The 22,753-nt window shown below is 41.4% G+C and overlaps 1 protein-coding gene across 4 annotated transcripts in view; it reads left to right on the top strand.

Moving 5' to 3' along the window:
* The first annotated feature begins 597 nt into the window (after positions 1-597).
* Positions 598-22,753, top strand: part of PCDH7 (protocadherin 7) — a 480,144-nt gene continuing 457,988 nt past the window's right edge. For 3 of the 4 annotated variants that reach the window (XM_064285976.1, XM_064285975.1, XM_064285977.1), the window contains exon 1: positions 598-5,329. In XM_064285976.1, the coding sequence (XP_064142046.1) occupies positions 2,162-5,329 (3,168 nt within the window). In that variant the 5' untranslated portion in view covers positions 598-2,161. Of the gene's footprint in view, positions 5,330-11,418; positions 13,404-22,753 lie in introns of those variants that run through there. The other variant, XM_064285978.1, reaches the window with a different exon arrangement.

Genomic DNA, 22,753 nt, shown 5'->3' with positions numbered 1-22,753 from the left:
ACGCGGCGTCCCCAAACTACCGATAACGACGCCCTGGCCAATATGCTCAGTCGGGAAGTGGGGACACTTTAACGGAGTTGGGGGGGAGCACCGTCTGGAAAGGGAGAGGAGGAGGAGGAGAAAGGTTTCCTGACACTGGCTCTAGCGCGCTCACACACGCACTCGACATCAGTCAGAGCCAGGAAGAAATTTACCAGCCCAAGGGAGGCAAGGAGTACTCCCGAGATGACGGAGGCTGCACTTGCTAGAGAGGGACAGACTTTGGCTTAAGGGGGGCTAGCTGGGGCTGGGCAAGCTCAGAGCGGCCCGGGAGCTGAAGCTGGGCTTTCCGGAGCGCGGCGGCTGGCTTATGATCCTTCACTCCTCCCTCCCCCTATACCTCCGCGCTCCTTCACTGTGAGTGTGTAGTTTCGGCGGCACGGTTGCCGCCGCCGCCGCCGCCGCCGCCGCCACGTCAGGGACGAGCCAAGCCGCGAACGAGTGAGCTTCCAGCAACAGCCACCACTTTGGGGAAACTTGTGGGTTTCTAGCTCCCAACTAGCGAGTGTTAGCTTCCCAGTTGCTGTTCAGCGTCTCTGAGCCCCGGCAGCCCGGGGCGGGGGGGGCGGCGGGAGCGCCAGCACCAGACTCTCCGAGACGCGAAAGGGGACGACACAACTGCGGAATTCACCCGCGGTACCAGGGCACTTCCGAGGCAACAAACGACTGGCACTTTTTCTCCCTTTGGCAAACTGGATTTTTCTTTCTTTTTTTTTTTTTTAAGCTACTTGGCAGCTGTCTCTGACTCCACCTCCCACCCCCCAAATGCCTTTTGCTTTTCTTCGGAAATCTGTAAAGAATTGAGCATCTTTGTTAACTGCCTTTGGGGAGCCCAGGCAGCCGCTTTCGCAGGGCTAATGTACCCTGCGCACGGAGCCTGGTTTGCTCACCTTTGAACTGCAAAGGGATCAAGTTCAGCTCGAGTTCCCTGCATTGGGACTGGGAGAGAAGAGAGAGAGAGAGAGACAGAGCGGGAGAGCGAGTGGGAGAAGGGGAAAGGGGAAAGGATCGGAGGGAGGAGAGAGGGGGAGGAGAGGGAGGGAGGGAGGGGAGGGATCGAGAGAAAGCGGAGAGAGAGAGGCTGCAATCTCCTCCCTGAATCGCGCACAGCGCTGCAGATCCCACTGCTCCGACATGCCGGCCGAATGCAGGTGAGGAAAGGCACAGTCTGCGGCTGAGAACCCAAACTTGGGCACCGCGCAGTGCGCACGGCTCAGCCCTTGCCCTTACGGGCGAACGGTTGCTGCGGTTTCAGGCGGAGGCTTCGTGACTAATGACCTTGCGCAGAGTTGTTAAGAAAAAAGAGAAACCGGAGCTCCCGGCGGTGAGAAAAGGCTGACTCTCAGGGCGTCTCGGAAGATGGCTCAGACTGGTCTTCCGCGCGCAGGGGGTACCCGGCCGAGAACTGCGCTGTGACGCTAGTGGTCTCCTCTGCACGGTGCCCGAAGCGACCTGCCAGGGATTTTTCATTCTCGATCTGTTGGCTGGCTCCCCCGCTGCCTAAGCAGAGTCAGAGTTGAGACTTGCTTGTTGCTGGCGTCGGTAGCTCGTGCGGAAAACGACTCACGTTTGCCTGGGGAGCTGAAGCCGGAGCAGAGGCTGGGGTTGGAGTGAGTGGCTGGAACGTGCATTGGACTCAAAGACGAGAGGGGCTGGCTGGCCAGGGAGGCTGCAGACTAGCTCCTCACCGTCTCCCGGCTCCACTGCCCGTCTGCCGGGGTGGTTGCAGTCCCATCCCACCGAGCCGGGACTGGAGCCCGGGATCCTTCGCCCGCTGCGGGGATGACTCTAGGAGGTCGCCCAGCCAGCTGCGCGCAGTGTCCCGTGAACTGTGAGTACTGCGACTGAACGGCGGCCAGCTAGAGAGCGATTAGCACCCATTGCATGAATTATGAAACAATAACTTTCGGAAGAAGCAGGAGAAAAAAAAAAGGATCTATCGCTTCTTCCCCGGGCCGACTAGCAGCACGCCGCACTTGCCCCCTCCCTCCCCTCTCTCTCGCGCCTTCCTTTCCCGGAGAGGGGAGAGGACTGGGGGGGAGGGCAGGCGGCGGGCCCCGGAGGAGAGGAACGCCAAGGGGGCTGTGGTTAGAAGGAGCAGTAGCAGCAGCAGCAGGAGAAGATGCTGAGGATGCGGACGGCGGGATGGGCGCGCGGCTGGTGCCTGGGCTGCTGCCTCCTCCTGCGGCTCTCGTTCAGCCTGGCGGCCGCCAAGCAACTCCTCCGGTACCGGCTGGCTGAGGAGGGCCCCGCCGACGTCCGCATCGGCAACGTTGCCTCAGACCTAGGCATCGTGACGGGCTCGGGCGAGGTGACTTTCAGCCTCGAGTCGGGCTCCGAGTACCTGAAGATCGACAACCTCACCGGCGAGCTGAGTACGAGCGAGCGGCGCATCGACCGCGAGAAGCTGCCCCAGTGTCAGATGATCTTCGACGAGAATGAGTGCTTCCTGGACTTCGAGGTGTCGGTGATCGGGCCCTCGCAGAGCTGGGTGGACCTGTTCGAGGGCCGGGTCATCGTGCTTGACATCAACGACAACACGCCCACCTTCCCGTCGCCCGTGCTCACGCTCACGGTGGAGGAGAACCGACCGGTGGGCACGCTCTACCTGCTGCCCACCGCCACCGACCGTGACTTCGGCCGCAACGGCATCGAGCGCTACGAGCTGCTCCAGGAGCCCGGGGGCGGCGGCGGCGAGGGCCGGCGCGCTGGGCCGGCCGACAGCGCCCCCTACCCCGGGGGCGGCGGGAACGGCGCGAGCGGCGGTGGCCAGGGAGGCTCCAAACGGCGGCTGGACGGGCCTGAGGGCGGCACCGGGGCGAGCCCCGGCGGCCGCAGCAGCGTGTTCGAGCTGCAGGTGGCCGATACCCCGGACGGAGAGAAGCAGCCGCAGCTGATCGTCAAGGGGGCGCTGGACCGCGAGCAGCGCGACTCCTACGAGCTGACCCTGAGGGTGCGCGACGGCGGCGACCCGCCGCGCTCTTCTCAGGCCATCCTGAGGGTGCTCATTACCGACGTGAACGACAACAGCCCCCGCTTCGAGAAGAGCGTGTACGAGGCTGACCTGGCGGAGAACAGCGCCCCGGGGACCCCCATCCTGCAGCTGCGCGCCACAGACCTGGACGTGGGGGTCAACGGGCAGATCGAGTACGTGTTCGGGGCGGCCACCGAGTCCGTGCGGCGGCTCTTGCGCCTGGACGAGACGTCCGGCTGGCTCAGCGTACTGCACCGCATCGATCGCGAGGAGGTGAACCAGTTGCGCTTTACCGTTATGGCCCGCGACCGCGGACAGCCCCCCAAGACCGACAAGGCCACCGTGGTCCTCAACATCAAGGACGAGAATGACAATGTGCCGTCCATTGAAATTCGCAAGATCGGACGCATCCCACTCAAGGACGGGGTGGCTAACGTGGCGGAGGACGTCCTGGTCGACACGCCTATTGCCCTGGTGCAGGTGTCCGACCGAGACCAAGGCGAGAACGGGGTAGTCACCTGCACCGTGGTGGGCGACGTGCCCTTCCAGCTGAAGCCGGCCAGCGACACAGAGGGCGACCAGAACAAGAAAAAGTACTTCCTGCACACCTCCGCTCCTCTGGACTATGAGACCACCCCGGAGTTCAACGTGGTCATAGTGGCTGTCGACTCGGGCAGTCCCAGCCTCTCCAGCAACAACTCTCTGGTGGTCAAGGTGGGAGACACCAACGACAACCCGCCCGTCTTCGAGCATTCCGTGGTGGAGGTTTACTTCTTTGAGAACAACATTCCGGGCGATAGGGTGGCCACGGTGAAGGCTGCAGACGCAGATAGCGGGAAGAACGCGGAAGTTGCCTACTCTCTGGACTCCTCCGTCATGGGGATCTTTGCCATCGATCCCAATTCTGGGGACATCCTTGTAAATACAGTGCTGGACCGCGAGCAGACTGACAGGTATGAGTTTAAAGTTAACGCCCAAGACAAAGGTATCCCGGTGCTCCAAGGCAGCACCACAGTGATTGTGCAGGTGGCTGACAGGAATGACAATGATCCTAAGTTTATGCAGGACGTCTTTACCTTTTATGTGAAAGAAAACTTGCAGCCCAACAGCCCGGTGGGAATGGTCACCGTGATGGATGCTGACAAAGGGAAAAATTCAGAGATGAGACTGTACATAGAGGAAAACAGTAGCATTTTTTCTATTGAAAACGACACAGGGACCATTTACTCCACAATGTCTTTTGACCGGGAACATCAGACCACCTACACTTTCAGAGTCAAAGCTGTGGACGGGGGAGATCCTCCCAGATCCGCCACAGCCACAGTCTCTCTCTTTGTAATGGATGAGAATGACAATGCTCCCACAGTTACCCTCCCCAGAAACATTTCCTACACTTTACTGCCGCCTTCAAGTAACGTCAGGACAGTAGTAGCTACAGTGTTGGCAACAGACAGTGACGATGGCATCAATGCAGACCTTAACTACAGCATTGTGGGAGGGAATCCCTTCAAGCTGTTTGAAATTGATTCCACCAGTGGTGTGGTTTCCTTAGTGGGGAAACTCACCCAAAAGCATTACGGCTTACACAGGTTAGTGGTGCAAGTGAATGACAGTGGGCAGCCTTCCCAGTCCACCACCGCCCTGGTGCACGTGTTTGTCAATGAAAGTGTTTCTAATGCAACTGTGATTGACTCCCAGATAGCCAGAAGTTTGCACACCCCACTCACCCAGGATATAGCTGGTGACCCAAGCTATGAAATTAGCAAACAGAGACTCAGTATTGTCATCGGGGTGGTTGCTGGAATTATGACAGTAATTCTGATCATCTTAATTGTAGTGATGGCAAGGTACTGCAGGTCCAAGAATAAAAACGGCTATGAAGCTGGCAAAAAAGACCACGAAGACTTTTTTACACCCCAACAGCATGATAAATCGAAAAAGCCTAAAAAGGACAAGAAAAATAAAAAATCTAAGCAGCCGCTCTACAGCAGCATTGTCACTGTAGAAGCTTCTAAACCAAATGGACAGAGGTATGATAGTGTCAATGAGAAGCTGTCAGACAGCCCTAGCATGGGGCGATACCGATCTGTTAATGGTGGGCCTGGCAGCCCTGACCTGGCAAGGCATTACAAATCTAGTTCCCCATTGCCTACTGTCCAGCTTCATCCCCAGTCGCCAACTGCAGGAAAAAAACACCAGGCCGTACAAGATCTACCACCGGCCAACACATTTGTGGGAGCAGGAGACAACATTTCAATTGGATCAGATCACTGCTCTGAGTACAGCTGTCAAACCAATAACAAGTACAGCAAACAGGTAAGATACTTTCTAAATACATCTAATTATAATTCCAGAGAGGGCTAACAACTGAGACAGAGCATCTTCTGCAGAGTTCTGTCTTCTGTTTTCTAAAGCTATTAAATTTTTTTAATAGCAGAAATTTAAATGTTAATGCATGCCACATTAATGAAGCCGAAGTCATCTACAAAAGGTGCACCATTGTATTTTGCACATTTGACCTAAGGTTCACTAACCTACTGAAGGAAATATTCACAGTAGGCAGTGTTTTGTACTTCTCGTTGCCCTTGCCAGCCCTAGTTCATCCTGCTGCTTCTGTCTCCAGAATAAATATGTATATATGTGTTTGGATGGTTAGCTTTAACCAGAAATTATTCTCTTTTGTGACTCCTAGTTGGATAAATTGCATCCAGAGAGAAGATTTCTAAAGTTACTACTGGTGTCTATGCAAATTGAACACTATAAAAGTTTCAGCTAGGTTATATATTATGCAGGAATTTTCGGATAAGTGGATGCTGATTCATGCAAATGTAGTACCAAGCCTAAAATATTGAAGTACTGACTATTTTGACAGAAATACTGGTTTAAAAATATTTAATGATATGCAAATGTTGTACAAAACTACATTTGGGATACTTTGAGATCTATAAAAATTAGGCTTCTATGATGTCAGCTATTCACAAGCATTTGCCTTCTTTGCCTTCGGTATTAAAAGTTTAAAAGCCAAAGTAAATTGCAGGAGCCATGTATCATTTCAGCCAAGCCACAAAAATATGAATGATTGATGAGCACTGTGCAAGAAAATTTTGGTATGCATTGTGGTATATGGAGAATATAAAGGTTATATGGAATATTTGACACAGTTGTTTCTTGGTGAAATGTGCAAACAGTAAAAAAAAAAAAAGTATATACTGAGGCGAAATTCAGAAAGTATAAAATTTATTTTTGAAAGTTTTGCTTGTTTGATACAGAATATTCAGAAAGTTCACTTTTTATAACCACCAAAGTTCATTTGACACAGAGCAAATAAAACCTTTTGGAAACAGCTGTCTCTCATACGGTAGCAAAATCTGCTGATAAAACATTACAGATATCTTTATTGCCAGAACTCACCTCAAAAAAATATTATGACTGTTAATAATATGAAATAATAGTATTTCTATTAAATATGTTTGGCATGTTGAATGTGTAATCTGAGAAGAATTCAGGAAATGAAAAAGTTATAGCCATAGAGCTCATTGAAAATGTTATAGAAATGGAATATTATTCAAACTAGTTTTCTCAAGAAACTTTTTATGTGTAAAGTACTTTACTGTAGCTACTTGGACAAGGAGAAATAGACATAATATGCTTTTATGTCCAATAATGGAAACAATCCAAGGAAACACAGGTTTGAAATACATGGCATTAAACGGCTTTTCATATGATGTCTTTTGACACACATGAGCTTGAGTTATTTATTTATTTTAACCTGAAATGTGGCAGAGTGAGGAGTTTATGTCCATTGTGTTATTGCTTTACCTGAGGTTAGAAGCAGATTTTTCTTTTGTGTTTGGTGCTTTTATCAGTTTTGTAACCAAGGAAGAATCCCATTAAAATAATAGCGTATTTGTAAGATTTCTTGTAAACACCCACAGATAAATTGAGAACCCTAGATACTTCCCTAGAAAATGGTAAAATGGAAGGAAAAGATCATGAAGAGGGCAGCTGTCATCCAATTAATACTTTTTGTCCTGTGGCTGAATGGTATTTGCATTCTAAATGGCGTAATCTTACGCTTTTGAGTGGGCACCTCAAGTAGCAGATTTATAGATATTTTATTCAAACACCTCATAAGTTCTGTGCCATCACTTAACCTTCATTTGGCTCATCAGATAGAGTCAGCCTTATATTCTTGAATATTTAAAACAGCCAATACCATGACTGTGGGCATCCTGCTTAAAAGGCGAAGTGATATGCTTATAAATAAACTACTCTATGATGCTGAGCTCTTAACTTAAGTTCATATACCAGAAGAGAAAACTCCTAAAGCAATTGGAATGAACCATGCAGTTTGCCAAAAGTGACTTTGAGAAACTAGTGTGGCATTAAAAAAAGTATTCAAAAGATGCATAAAGTTTTAACCACAGTAACGGAACTAAAATGAAATGAAGGAGAATGAAATACATTCTCCTTAATGTAATTAGTGATAGTAATTGATATGCTTCATCTCCTCACTATTGCTATCTAGGGACCGGGGATCTACGTACAAAGTTACATTCTGTATAGACATCTCGCATAATAAACGAGATCCTTTTTATTTTTATTTTTGCTTGTACCACAAGTAGATGGTTTTCTATATTTAAAAAAAAGAAAAAGATACTGCCCTTAATTTTTTGAACGGCCAAAGTATATATTCTTTGATTAACTCTGATGTAAAAGAAAAAAAAGAACACAGGGTTTTGTTATAATTTCCCCTCCTTTCATGATATTCAGTGTGTCTGAGGAAAATTTGAGGGATTAATTGAAAATCTGAAATTTCATCTGACTTAAAGCCTTCAATTATATTTGTAGTTCCCTGACCTGCCATATCAACGTTCTTTATTAGTGATAAAGTCTAGGTGATGTCTCTTACAGTTTTGCTATTTTATGAGAATTAGACTTTTTGAAGTGTTCCTCAGAAATCCTGTTTGTAGTTACATTACAATATGCTTGGAAGAAATAAAAGTCTGTACATAACAACCCTCCCCCTTTTAATCGACTCGACAGCACTGGGTTTTTTAGAGACATTCAAATCAAGCTTCCGTAGTTACTCTCTGACAAAATCTAGGAGATGGGTGTTTAAGAGTTGCTGGAGTTATTTCTGAAATTCACACATTAGAGAAACTGATGATGTAGCCCAGGTCTTCATAATTCAGACCTTTGCAATTGAAACAGAAACCTTTTCCCTCATCACTAAATGTGTTTAGTTGAACACGATGTGCATTTTTAACAGAATTACTGAAATTGAGTGTCCACCTTGCCAATTCACTCTTCTTTTCCTTGGTAAATCTGGCCCTGGTGCTTGTTAGTTTTGTGACCTGAAAGTACAACTGCACTTCTGTGCATTTGATTTGTATCATAAAGGCAAGACATTCTGCCTTTTTTTTTTTTTTTGCTTGTTTTGCATCTCCAGTGTTTCACTAACTGTTATATGAGTATTTTTCTATTTTCTTAAAAAGAGTAATACAATTCCAAAAGATTAATAGACAATGCAAAAGTACAGTTACCTCTGTGCTCATTATTTTCAAATCCTATTTAGCTTATCTTGGCAATGTTCTTGAGATAATGCACTTCCAAGTAAAATTTTATTGTATTTAGTAAATGGAAAGTAAGGTACTTTATTTTTGGTAAGAATATAGAGCATACAAATTGAATAAACATTACTTTAAAATCTGTTTGTAGTAGATCCTGAGGTACTTGAGAAAAAAATGCATATAAAGTCCAGTGAGTTTTCTTTGCGTATGGAATTGCTGAATTGAATCTGAATAATGCTTTCTTTAACTGATCAAATTTTGTACAACATATTGTATGCTTACTAAAAATATGGCACAACTTATTTTTTAAAATTACTTGGATTTTGGAAGCTAGTGAATGGCTTGCAACCATCTATTAGAGTTATAAGCGATAAGAACTAAATACCAATTGTATTTGTGTATGTATATACGCCTTATATATTATAGAAGAAATATGTCTGTAGAGTGATGCTAGCAACTGCTTCGAGTTTAATTCTTTAAGATAATCCCTATAATTCTATAATATGATTATCCTGTCTGTAATCAGGGACACTTTCAAAAGGCGCAGGGACTTCAGTTACATTAAAAAAAAAAATAGTTACATTAGGACTGATATAATAGCCAAAAGGCTAATAACTGATGCAAGTTAAGCCTTGTCTTTAGTCAGGAGGTATCTACTACAGCAACATTACCTGGACCTTTGTATGTCTGCGATGTAAGGAAAAGATCACCCACTGATTTGATCTGCAGTGAGTGTGCAAATTTGTATGTAAGTCCACCTGTGACAATTTGAGCCTTATTCCAAGCTTACCATAAATTACCTAGTGATTTAGGTACTGGACCACAAAGTCAATTTAAAGATTTCAGATGAATCATATACCTGGAAAAATACAACAGAATCATTCTTTCTTGTCATCTTTCCATGTTTGATTAATTGCGTGTCTCATATGTGAAAAAGTATATGCATACTATGTATCATAAACTATCTCCCTGCACACATACATATACACCCCCGCAGGTACCCACATGTATTCGTATATATCAGCTGTGGTGCCCTTACACTTTTATTGCATTGTGATATTTCTACATCGATATATGAGAAATATCAGAACTTTAAACACAAAATAACATATACTGTCATCGGCCGCTAAATATCTATACCTAGAAATGACAATCATTAGCATCGTCACATTTTAGAATTAAAAGTTATCAGCCAAGACAGTCCCCTCATTTTACAGGCAAGGTGACTGAGGCCCAGTATGGAAACATAATCTGATTAAGATCTCAGAATTATTAGGGATATAATGTGGACTAGAACTCAAACCATGGAGTTCAGTGTTGTTTTTCGGTTTATCATCCTATCCCTAGAGGGAAAAAAAAAAAAAAAAAAAGCAAAATTCCTCTAGCCTTCTCTGTGTGTATGAAAATAGCTACAGAAATCTGTTGAGATTTACTTTTGCATGTGTAATTTCATATGTTCAGCTATCAAGATTGACATTTTTATAATAGAATATAATTCTGCTTTAGGCTCTAGTTCTTATCTACAAAATGATCAGAGGGAAATTATAGTTCAAGTTTTACAGAATTTTAAAAGGAGTAATCATTCTTTCCTTTCTGAAGGGTAACAATCGATGACATACGTTAAAGTGCTTAAAATAGTTTACAGCATATATTCAACCAGCTAATCGACAGAACTTCTAGCATTAGCATAAGAAAAATAATAAATTTGAGTCCCTAGCTGGCATTAAGAATGTCCTCAATAGAAATGTATCTAAAATGAAAAAAAAAAAAAGAGTCCTTTCTATATATTATAATTGGGATGATCTTTTACCTTTTCCATCAATATTGATAATTCCTTTTTACTTCTGGGCTTTTTTTTTTTTTTGCATTTTCCCAACTTTGCAGGTGTACTTTACCTTAGTAGCATCCTGTACACACAATTGTGAGCCAATTTCCCCTATAAATTTGTTTTCCTGCATGCTTTTAAAGAAATGTGACATTGTATCACTTTTTAAATTGGATTCCTTCCTTATTAGGGAATTAACCCATTTTAGTGTATCAGATTCTAAGTTAATATATTGAGGAAATATAAATTATTGAATTTTGTCTGTTAAAACATGAAATCTGAGTGATTTTTTTTTTAAACTAAATGCATTGCCTTAAGGTCATTGCTTTGCTCTAACCACCAATGCTATTGAATGTTTTGAATATTTTTTGGTGGAGGAGAAGGTTGAAGGTTATGTAGGAAATTTAGTATCATAATTATTTAGAGCATTTATGTTTAAGCTGTATATAACCAACTGCGAGACTATAGCAACGGTCCTTTTATTTATTTCCTATGTAAGATCTGTTCGTACATGTCTTGAGTAAGCTTCGTTTTTCTTTCTTTTTTTTTTAAACCCTTAGAATCTTTTCTAAAGCAGGGTCTTGGTTGCGGTATATTACGCAGTGCTTTATTTAACATTAGCGTTGGGGGAGAAATCACTTCCAAGAAGAATTGAGCTGAAACCACTAAAGCTAATCTTAATTATCACTTCTGGTGAATTAATGTTTTAAAGGCGGAATAAAGGTTTATTTTCAGGAGTTTAGTGATGTTTGTATTGAACTCTATTTCTGTGTATAAACACAAATACTATTAAAGCTTTCAAGTAGGGTTCCTTTGACAAGTTCGCTTTTTTTTTTTTTTCCCCTGAGCATATTTATTATTTACAGACACATAATTTGCAAATGAAAAACCTCTATTCCAAAACCTCTACCACGGCATTCAGACTGGGCGTAAGACATGGGGGGAAATTTCTATATCGCTTTTTTTTTTTTTTTTACCTGCATAAATCTTTATTTTCCTTCTTCCAGATGCGTCCACATCCACACATTACTGTGTTTGGCTGAATTCCACTCTAATATGATGCTCCATTATCCACCATGCAGTGATGACCTTGCTACTCCGAAACCTGCTGGAGCCTGCCCTTGGCCGTGGGGTGTCAGCCAATCACTGCTCTTCCACTCGGGCATTTTATTTTCGAGTCCTTCCCACCCTCCCATTTAAGGAAAAATAGTATTGAAATAAATAAACTTATATATATCAAAAAAAAAAACAGTATTAATACAAAAAATGTGTTACTAGTGGATGTCTGAGTCAGCAGGAATTCCATTCTCAAGAAGGTGGTTAGTAGAACTTCTAGTGAAGCCTTTTGAGAAAATCTCCAAAAGCGTATTTCAACAGTAATATGAAGATGATGGCTTTATGTGAACAGACAAAAATTAAGTCTATTTCATCTTTGTCTATAATACGTGAAATGCCTACTTTAAATTAAAAGTTAAACTGAATTTTTTTTAGCATCTTGTGTGTTTTTCCAGGCCATCACATAGTTCTCTTTATTTTATATTTATCACAGGCACTACAGTGGGTTCATTTTTCCATAATCTTGAAGTACTAGCCAGAGTATCTGTAGAATCTTAAAGGTTCCCCCCCCGCCCCCAGTTTAATTCCTTAAGGTATTTAAGAAGTTTTTAGTTAGACTTACTGAAGTCATTGTAGCCATATTCAGAAATAATATGTCTTTGTGTTATAGGGGATGACATTCATCTGAACGCTATTCTGTTTGATGTAGACAGCATAAACATGAGCAAACTTCAGAGAATTGAGAAGCTGAGTGGTTAAATTTTAGCTGTGTAAATAATACTTCAGGTTACGTCAGGGAATTCTGTAGTTGGTCCCTCTAACTCTCTGTGTTTATATATTTATGTTCCTATTTGTTATGTGTATGTGTTTGTTTATATATCTAAAAATAAGTGTTCCATATATGAAGTTTGATAGTTTTATATTTACATCACTTGCTCCATTAAAGTTTTCCCAAGTTTTGAAATACTGACCAATAATGCCAAATCCTTGTGATATTTTTGTGAATCTATTTCAAAATGTATGTAAGTGATAGGAAATTCACTCTAACCCGTAAAATCCTGAATGTACATTTGAGGTTTTTTTTAATTCAGTTAGCTGCTAATATAAAATCTTGCCAAAGGGAAACTTGTAGAAGATCAGTGAGACTATATCAAAATTCCTGAATAAAATCCTAGTTTTTCTCAATTTCTCATTTTGTTTTGGGCACAAGGACCAGTGCAAGAAGCTGATGAAAAGCACCTTTGTCTCCTTCTGCTTCTTTGAAATGCATGTTTCCTCATCTGCAGTAGTAAACTTCATTTAAAAAAAAAAAAATTTTTTTTAACTTCATTAGGTATACTTAAAATGTGAATCCTCTAACAAATCACATCAACTCAAGAACAAACTATAAAAAAAATAGAAAGGCTAGAATTTTGAGTTAATTCAGTGTGCAACCACATTGAGGGAATACATATCTTCACAAAGAAGAAAGTTCAAAGTCAGCATTTTACAAATTCAAGTTTCAACACAGTATTGAGGCATGAATCGATTTAGTGGGTCTCAACCACAATTAGAAAGATACAAAAGAAAAATTCAGAGTACGTCACCTACAATAAGAGTAACTGTTGTTTTGTGCAATTTTTGTTTCACTTGTGTGTGCACGTGTGTATGTTCCCGTCTTTGGTAATTATGTAAAATATGTTTTTTCTTGTGATGTAGTCAAAAAATTTTGAGGACCACTGCTCTAGACTTTTTAAGGTGGGAAACTGGTGAAAATAAAGGGCATTGTAACACTTGATCAAGCAAGGCAGAGGCTGGGCCAAGGGGCTGAGGGCCAGAGAGAGGCCTGCCTGTGGGCATGGCTGAGAAGTTGTCTTGATCAAAGAACTGTATCCTGAGTCACTTCTGATCCTTAATTGTAAGCTGTTCCTTCCCCCAATAAACCCCATAACTGTGAGTATGGTCTGTGAGTTCTGTCTGCCCATTGCAGTGAATTATCGAACCAAACAGAGAGGTAGAGGGTGCCACTCCAGGGAAGGCTGGTGTCAGAACTGGTCAAAAGGTTGGACAGAGAAGGTAACTCTGACCTCTATCTTCTAGGAATTAGCCTTAGGCTGTTGCTGCTGAGGGTGATTCTCTCTCCACTTGTGAATTTAGAGAAGGTCAGACACTGCCCCAACACACCATTTTTACAGGAAGATTACAGAGCGATAAGTGATCGAAGAACTATCCAGTCAGAATTCAAGAGTACTAACAACTTTTGTGGGCAGTTGTGGAATTTGTGTCTTTGCATGCAGTATATTTTCACTTATCTGGGAAAAATCTCAAAAGAATTGCTTGGAACAGTCACAGGTTTTCAAACTTTCTGTACTCACAGACTGTACTTGATACTAAAAATAGAAGGTTGAAAAAAGTGCTTTAGGTGAAATTTGGAGATCTAATTAATTGAATTTGTAAATATCACCCCATTTATAATAATTTTAGTAATAATAATAAAAATCCTCAAGTCTATATAAAGTACTTTAGTCCTAACTTCGTTTTTGAGGCTATCTCCTGTGAACCTATCAAGGGCCTGTGGAAGTGATTCCACGGCTTGACATATCTTTTATCTCCCTGGGAATAATTATCTGTGTGTAACTTTGCAAAATATTTTTCACTGGAGCGTGTGGTTTTCTTCATCCCTTCATCTTGTAGAGAATTTGTTGCTTTGCTATACCTTCAATATACAGTGTAAGGTTTTGGGTTGCGGAAAATGACAACAACTAGAACAAGGTCCCCAACTTCATGGATAAAACACTGCAAAAATAATATACCAAGGCAAGGACTACTTGAAACTCAGAGAGATGGTCCCTAGTTTGTCTTGTTCATCGTTGTATTCCCATACCCAGTACAGTGCCCTGCATATAGGGGGCACTCATAAATATTTGTTGAACAAACAAGTGAAGGGCCTGGGTTTTAGGGCCATGTAGCCCATGGAGACATCCACACTGGATATCTGGAATATGGTGTGGCCATTTAATAGCAGGTTCTAAGAGCACCAGTTAGTCTGTTTCCTGCTGGGTGGATATTCTCAGGATGAAAGGCTACCTGCTATGTTGACTAGAGTCCCTGTCCTTCTCTGTGTGGTGTGTGACTCTTGTTTAAGTAATGAATGACCAATTGTCTGGTTTTCCCTCCTTTTTTCTACTCTCCTGGTGATGTAAAGATCAAATCTTAAAAAAAAAAATGAAGCTAGACTAAAGCAAGCATAAAGGCAAACAAGGAAGGGACTGGCAACAAAGGAGGCTTCTGACATGTTTTGAGGGGATGTGAAGAAGGACCATGTGAACATACGTTTCCAGTATTTTTCTGGAAATCCATATCTGAGCAAAAATAGATGCATTTAGGCCAAAGCAAGACAAGAGGCTCTGTATTCATTGATCTATATTCTCCTACAAGTATTTTATTCATTGACTCTGCCAACTCATGCTCACTGCTAAAGGATGAATTTCCTTTTTCATTGAGCCCATGATAAGCAGTCATTATTAAAGGTGGAAGCCTAGAATGTCTGTAAAGAGGAATACTTACTGGATTTACTAAAGGAAGAGACATAGAAGAGGGAATGTGCCCTTATTGGAAAAGTAGGCAGTGGAGGCTGGGGAGGGAGGTAGGAAAGGGGTGTGTTACGGAATGAATTGTGTCCACTGAAAAATATGTGTCATCTTGGCTAGGCCATGATTCCCAGTTTTTTGTGGTTGTCCTCCATTTTGTGATTGCCTATAATTACCCTCCATTTTGTGATGTGTTGCAAATCCTAGCCTCTATGCCTATGGTTCAGGTGATCCAACAGAATGTGGAAATTTTGAACGATATTATTAACATCATGTCCAACTAAAATTTTGCTGAAGGTAATTCAAAAATGGTTGCAGCAGTACACTGACAGGAAACTGCCAGAAATCTCAGCCAGATTCAGAAGAGGAGGTAGAATGAGGGATGTCATTGCTGACGTCAGATGGACCTTGGCTGAAAGCAGAGAATACCAGAAAGATGTTTACCTGTGTTTTATTGACTATGCAAAGGCATTCGACTGTGTGGATCGTAACAAATTACGGATTAACATTGTGAAGAATGGAAATTCCAGAACACTTAATTGTGCTTATGCAGAACCTGTTCATACATCAAGAGACAGTCGTTGGAACAGAACAAGGGGGTACTGTGTGGTGTAAGATCAGGAAAGGTGCTCTGAATTCAGACTTCTAGCCTTCTAAACTGTGAGAAAATAAATGTATTTGTTAAAGCCCTCCACTTGTGGTATTTCTGTTATAGCAGCACTAGATAAGTGAGTGGGAGCAGAGAAATGCATTCAGAAACACTCCTAAGGAGCTACCACTAGTCTTAAGGGGCACCTTTTGCAATGCGCATAACCTCTGGAAGAGCTCTGTTAAGTCTTTGGCACACCTGGGTGTAAATTACTTTAAGTGGATAACTAGGTCAGCACCTCCAGGAGATCAATAGCCCTTAAGAAATGGGGATTTTGATTAGTGCAGAGAGGATGGATGGCAGCCTTCAGTAGCTTAGAAGATTGAGAACTCCCTTAAGGCATCAAGAGTCTCAAACTTCAGCTAGGAGTGGGAAAGGCAGGGTAAGATTGTATTAGACAAGGATGAGCAGGCTCAGAAAAGGCAAATGTTGTGGCCTTGAATTTTGACCAGGGCCCCGGTTATCGTACCATGCCTCTCAACATCACAGTTTGATATAATTGCAAGACAGTCCTGAAATGTAAACCTCCACTTCCTCTCATTTAGCCCAGGTTTTTTCGTTGTTTTGTTTTGGGTTTTGTTTTCAGTCTAACATCCAATCCAACTGCTGTGTGTCCATTTTCTGTCTCAGCACTTTCAAGAGAAAGAACAGCAAGGAGGAAAAAAAGAGAAATAAAAGTAGAGACTATGGCAAAATTAAAGTAACTAAGATTTTATTACATATAACAAATCTCCATTAAAAAGTGAAAATTGCAGAAAACATTTAATAATGTGCATACAAAGTTAGATGTAATAAGCTAAAATATGTACTTCAAATTTTAGGCACATCCACCTTCTCCCTAGCATTGTTATGAGGCTAAGGTAATAAAAATTGTTGTTAGGTGCTGCTGAGTCGATTTTCGACTCATAGAGGCCCCACGTGACAGGGTTGAACTGTCCCATAGGGTTTCTTAAACTGTAATTTTTGCAGAAGCAGATTGCGAGATCTTTCTCTACGGAGCTACTGAGTGGGTTCCAACTGCCAGCCTTTCACTTAGCAACCGAGCACTTAACCATTGCACCACCAGAACTCCTGGGTAATAAAAATAGTTGCCATTTATTCACACTTCTTATTGGTGTGCAGTTGTTTAACTTCTTCAGTTTAATTTGAGAAGGCCAGACTTTAAAGACTCCATGTGTGTCAGAGTAGAGCTGTGCTCCATAGGGTTCTCAACGGCGGATTGTTCAGGCCGTTGTGAGGTGCCTCTGGGTGGACTGGAACCTCCAGCATTTTGGTTAGCAGCGGAGTGCTTTAAGCGTTTGACCCACTCCAAAAGGCTACCTTGCAGATTTGTTTTTGGAATTGATGAAAAACTGGTCCGATGTGCTATAGCTTTTGTGAAAAAGTACGGGGATCTATAATATGTGTATGTGCATAAAAATTGAAATGCATTTTTTGGCTTATTACGTCTAACTTTGCATGCGCATTGTTGAATGTTTTCTGCAACTTTCACTTTTTAATGGAGATTTGTTATATGTAATACATCTTAGTTACTTTAATTTTGTCAACCCTGGAAGCGTATATAGATACATTAATTAATGCAAAATCAGTATTTACGTAGAACTGCCTGAGATTGTTCCACTGATGTAACACAGTAGCTTTTCAAATGGCAGTGTTACTATTTAGTCTTAAATTTCTAGTATATTTTCAGCATTCAATTCCAAATGAAAAGCTATAGGAGTGAAGTGTGGAGGGAGAGTGGTGAAACAGTAAGGTAGGCTTAATAATCCCTATTTTGTAAGGACATTTCCCAGGGGAGGTTCACACACAGTGGCATAATCGGTCTGCTAAAGATCCAGTGGATCTGATTCTTTATGGCACGTGGGAACCGCCAAGCACGTTACTGAGGCTGGTGCTGTGCTCCAAGTGACTGCCACCAACTATTGTTACGTGGGCATACAATAAACTTTGCTTCTTGAGACAAATCCATGGGCAGATAGAAGATGACGCTTTTTTTTTTTTTTTTTTTGGCCGTTGTGTATTTCTAAGTGAAGGAGCATTACAGTATACTTTGTTAGGAAAAGTTTTGGCTTTTCAGTTTTTACCTTATAATAAGAAACTAATGTGTGTATATATATGTGTATTCATATATTGAACAAATTCCAAAAATAATGCAGTCAGCATTTCAAAGAGCAAATGCTTGTTGAGTGACCGCTAATTTACCATTAAGTATCTCCGATGGAAACGGGTATGTGCCTTATGGAACCCTGGTGGTGCAGTGGTTAAGAATTATGGCTGTGAACCAAAAAAGGTCAGCAGTTTGAATCCACCAGCCTCTCCTTGGAAACCCTATGGGCCAGTTCTGTCCTGTCCTATAGGGTCACTATGAATCAGAATTGCCTTGATGGTAACAGTTTTTTTTTTTTTTTTTTAATGTACCTCATATGTGCAAGGCACTGTTTAAGGCACCAGAGAAACGACAGTGAACAGAAACAGGTAACAATCTCCCCCTTCAAGAAGTTTCAATTTTGGAGGTATAATATTTTTTTTAATACATAAATAATAATAGCCAGACTTATATTTTACTTCTAAATTCTAGGCACGGGTCAACCTATTTTACGTATTTTAACTCTCTGAACTGCCACACCGACTGTATGAAATAGCTCCTATAATTAACTTCATTTCATAGATGAGGAAGCTGATGCCCAGAGGAGTTAAGTCACTTGCTTGTAAAGTGCGGAGCTGAAGTTCAAGCACGGTCAGTCTGCCTGCAGAGGCCACCCTCTTTACCACTGTGTAAATGCGAAGTGGCGGGAACACGTTTATTTTATAGCCAACAAGTTCTATGAGAATGAATTCGGATTCACTTGCTTTTCTTAAAAGGAGCTCTGGTGGCACAAGAGTAAAGTGCTCAACTGTTAAACAAAAGGTCTGATGTTTGAACCCATCAGCTGTTCGGCGGGAGAAAAAAACTGGTGATCTGCTCCTGTAAAGATTAAAGAAAAAAGCCTAGTAAACCCCATGGGGTAGTTGTACTCTGTCATGCAGGATCGCTGTGAGTTGGAATCACCTGGACTGGACTTGACGGCACAGGATGGATGGCAGCTTCTCTTTAAGGGTTCAATGACATTTCAACCTTGCTACTTTAATATCTTTTACTATGTTCTTGAAATTAGGTCACTCAGTCCAATTTTTTTTTTTTTTAATAGCATCACCTTAAACCTTAACCAAAAAAAAAAGAAAAATTTTTTTTTAACCAAAGGGTACATCAAATATATGAAGGTGGATATTAGGACTATTCTATTCTATTCTTCTTCCCCCTACTCACCTGGTATTTGTGGGATCACCTCCTGAGTAATTTTTTTTTCTTTTTCTGTCCTTTCATTTTAATCATCTTTATTTCATTTGGTCTTTACATAGTGCGTTATGTATGTTACTAATACACATAGGGAAAAATAAATTCATTATTTTTGTGAATTGTCATTCAGTTCAGGATAAAAAAATGCCTTTTTATAGAGAATAAAATTTTAGCTGGGTAATTTTTAATAAGCCTTGGTGGCTCAAAGGTTAAACTCTCAGTTGCTAACTTAGAGGTTGGCAGTTGGAATTCACCCAGCAGCTCCATGGGAGAAAGACCTGGAGATCTGCTTCTATAAAGATTACAGCCAAGAAAATCCCATGGTGCAGGTCTACTCTGTCTCATGGAGTCTTTATGAATTGAAATCGACTTGACAGCACTCGATAAAAACAACAATTTTTAATATTCATTGATTGTGTTTACCTTTTATAAAAAAGAAAAAAAAAACACTTTTTCTACTTAGTTTTTTTTTTTAGCATTCACAAATGGTTGGAAACAAGCAAAGTAAAAGTCAATTTTCTGTAAAAGCTTTTCTGTAACTAGTTTGCTTTCCTTGAAATCAGGTGCTTGTCTTAGTTATCTAGTGCTGCTGTAACGGAAATACTGCAAGTGAATGGCTTTGAGAAACAAGTTTATTCTAGGAAGCTAGAAGTTGTAATTCAGGGTGCCAGCTCCAGTGGAAGGCTTTCTGTCTCTGTCAGCACTGGAGGAAGGTCATTGTCATCAATCTTCCCCTGGTCTAGGAGCTTCTCAGCGCAGGGAACCCAGGCCCAAAGGATGCACTCCCCTCCTTGTTCTTCATTCTTGGTGGTAGGGGGCCCTCTCTTCTCTGCTTGCTTCTCTTATATCTCAGAAGAGATTGACTCAAGATACAACCTAATCCTGTAGATTGAGCCCTGCGTTATTAACAAAACTGCCTCTAATCCTGCCTCATTAACATCATAGAGGTTAGGATTTACAACACATAGGATAATCACATCAGATCACAAAATGGTGGACAACTACTCAACCTGAGAAATCGTGTTCTGTCAAAGTTAACGTACATTTTCGGGGGACACAACTCAATCCATGATAGTGCTTATTAGTGAATATTCAATTAAAATATGAACTATATAATTTCACATTATTTTTCTCTTAAAAGATATTATCATTCCATTGTCTTTATCTAAGCTTTACATAAGTTTCATTATGAGACACATTTTTAATCAGCTACAATTGAGTAGCACCAAAGCTCATCAAAAACTGATCTCTATTCTGAAAATAAATGGGTACTAATATATTGTTGGAAACCCTGGTAGCATAGTGGTTAAGAGCTACAGCTGGTAACCAAAAAAAAAAAAATCAGCAGTTCGAATCCACCTGGCGCTCCTTGGAAATTCTATGGGTGCAGTTCTACTCTGTCCTATAGGGACGCTGTGAGTAGGAATTGACTCTACGGCTGCAGAATCAAATATATTTTGATTTAATATATTGTTATGACCGTGTTTTCATAATGTCTTGATAACACTTTCACCTTGGGATTTTTTTTTTTCTTTCCATTTGGATAGATTTCCGAAAATATATATCTTTGTAATACAGTTGGGTTTTATTAAGTAACTTATCTCTGTATACATATTATCTGAATTGATCTAGGTATTAACAGCAATGATTTTTAACTTTTAAGCCTCAAAACTAGTGAATCACACCTTTAAGGATGTTGTTTCCACAGTTCACTTTAGTGTTTGTAGAATTTTATTTACTCAGTCATAAATATTAAAAATATTGCCCACATTTCAGTTATTTCCTACTATTGGAAGAAAAGCATAGTAAGTTGTAAAAGAGAAAGATAATCTCCTTCCAGGCCTCAATTAAATTCTTTGAGAGTTCAACAAACCATCTCTTACCATTCTCTTAACAGCTTAACTCACATTCGGGAACAACTAACCTAAAGCCAAACTCTGGATATTATTCAGTGTTCATAATTGGTTTACTAACTCTGGGCGTTTTACATACATTCTAAAATCACTAGTTAACTACAGTATGAGTAAAGTGGGGCCGGAACAATTTGCTTCCAGTTGGAAATAATTGTTCAAACCTAGTGTCTGAAAATGGGCAATTACTTATGAATCCATAAACGTCAATATAGATATTGGTACAATTTCGGGGGGGAGGGGGTAAAAAAAAAAAAAAAAAAAAGAAAAGACAGAATGAAGTATTTTGCATAACCTCGTTGTAGAAGCTTGGTAAAATCCGTGACCCAGTCTGTATATATTTTATCAACCTAGCAAAATGTTTCCTGGATACACCTAGTGAGTTTTTTTTGTATTCACTCAGACAAGTGGGAATTGTTTTCAGTCACCAGTAATAAATAGTGTGAATACTTAACCTTACACAGACAGCAAGTAATAAAAATGCGTGCTTACGAGTTCTTGAGGATTCACGGCTATTAATTTTGAACTTTTTGATGGTTCTCTTGTAAAAACAAGAACAGTTGTTGCTAGAGCACAAAGCAGGGAATCCTAATGGCAAACAGGCATTTATAATCATGTAACTGCTGCATTTAGCCTGAGAAATGGTTTAATGAAGACTCCAAAAATAATATCTCCCCATTAATTTTACAGTATGCTTATGATTTCAAATAGTCTGTATAATAATGTTTGCTAATCGTTAGACGTAGGCACACCCTTGAGGGATTTCAAGTGCCTGATGCCCCCACTATGTCACATTACAGTTAATAGGATAGCACATGTACACTCTCAATTCAGGGTAGCAAATGTCATTTTATAAAGACTAAACATTTTTTAACTAAGCATTTTTTAATAGATATATTTTGCTTACCTTTTACAAAACAAAAAAAATCCATGTTTTAGAAGTGTTTTTTTTTTTTTTTTTTTTTAAACAGGAAGAACAGATCTGGTGTACCCACCAGGTGTACAAATATAAAATTGATCCATAATAGTACTTTTGCAATCTACATGCCTATATATCTATATATGTTTTGCTATGGCTCAGCAGAAATGCTCATTTCTACATTTTAGATAATCGAGGACACCGTGCAAAGAAAATGATAGTGTTTTGTGTAAAGCCTAAACAGAGGAAAACCAGCAGTATTTCTGGTCCTTAATTATTGTGTCATGCACACTTGTACAACTTCTGTTCGAAGTTGGCCAGTGTGATGTTTTTGGTTCTCTAGCATTAGCAAGGAAACACTGGTGGTGTAGTGGTTAAGTGCTACTGCTACTAACCAAAAGGTCAGCAGTTCGAATCCACCAGGTGCTCCTTGGAAACTCTATGGGGCAGTTCTACTCTCTCCTATAGGGTTGCTATGAGTTGGAATCAACTCGACGGCACTGGGTTAGCATTGTTGTTGTTTTGTTGTTGTTAGGTGCTGTCGAGTCGGTTCCAACTCATACCAACTCTGTGCACAACAGAAGGAAACACTGCCTGGTCCTGAGCCATCCTCACAATCGTTGTTATCCTTGAGCTCATTGTTGCAGCCACTGTGTCAATCCACCTCATTGAGTGTCTTCCTCTTTCCCGCTGACCTTGTACTCTGCCAAGCATGATGTCCTTCTCCAGGGACTCATCCCTCCTGACAACATGTCCAAAGTATGTAAGATGCAGTCTCGCCATCCTTGCTTCTAAGGAGCATTCTGGTTGCCCTTTTTCAAAGACAGATTTGTTTATTCTTTTGGCAGCCCATGGTATATTCAATATTCTTTGCCAACACCACCGTTCAAAGGCGTCAACTC

This window comes from Loxodonta africana, chromosome 5 (genome assembly GCF_030014295.1).
Source record: "Loxodonta africana isolate mLoxAfr1 chromosome 5, mLoxAfr1.hap2, whole genome shotgun sequence".
Lineage (NCBI taxonomy): Eukaryota > Metazoa > Chordata > Mammalia > Proboscidea > Elephantidae > Loxodonta > Loxodonta africana.
This window is presented reverse-complemented; position numbering and strand designations above follow the sequence as displayed.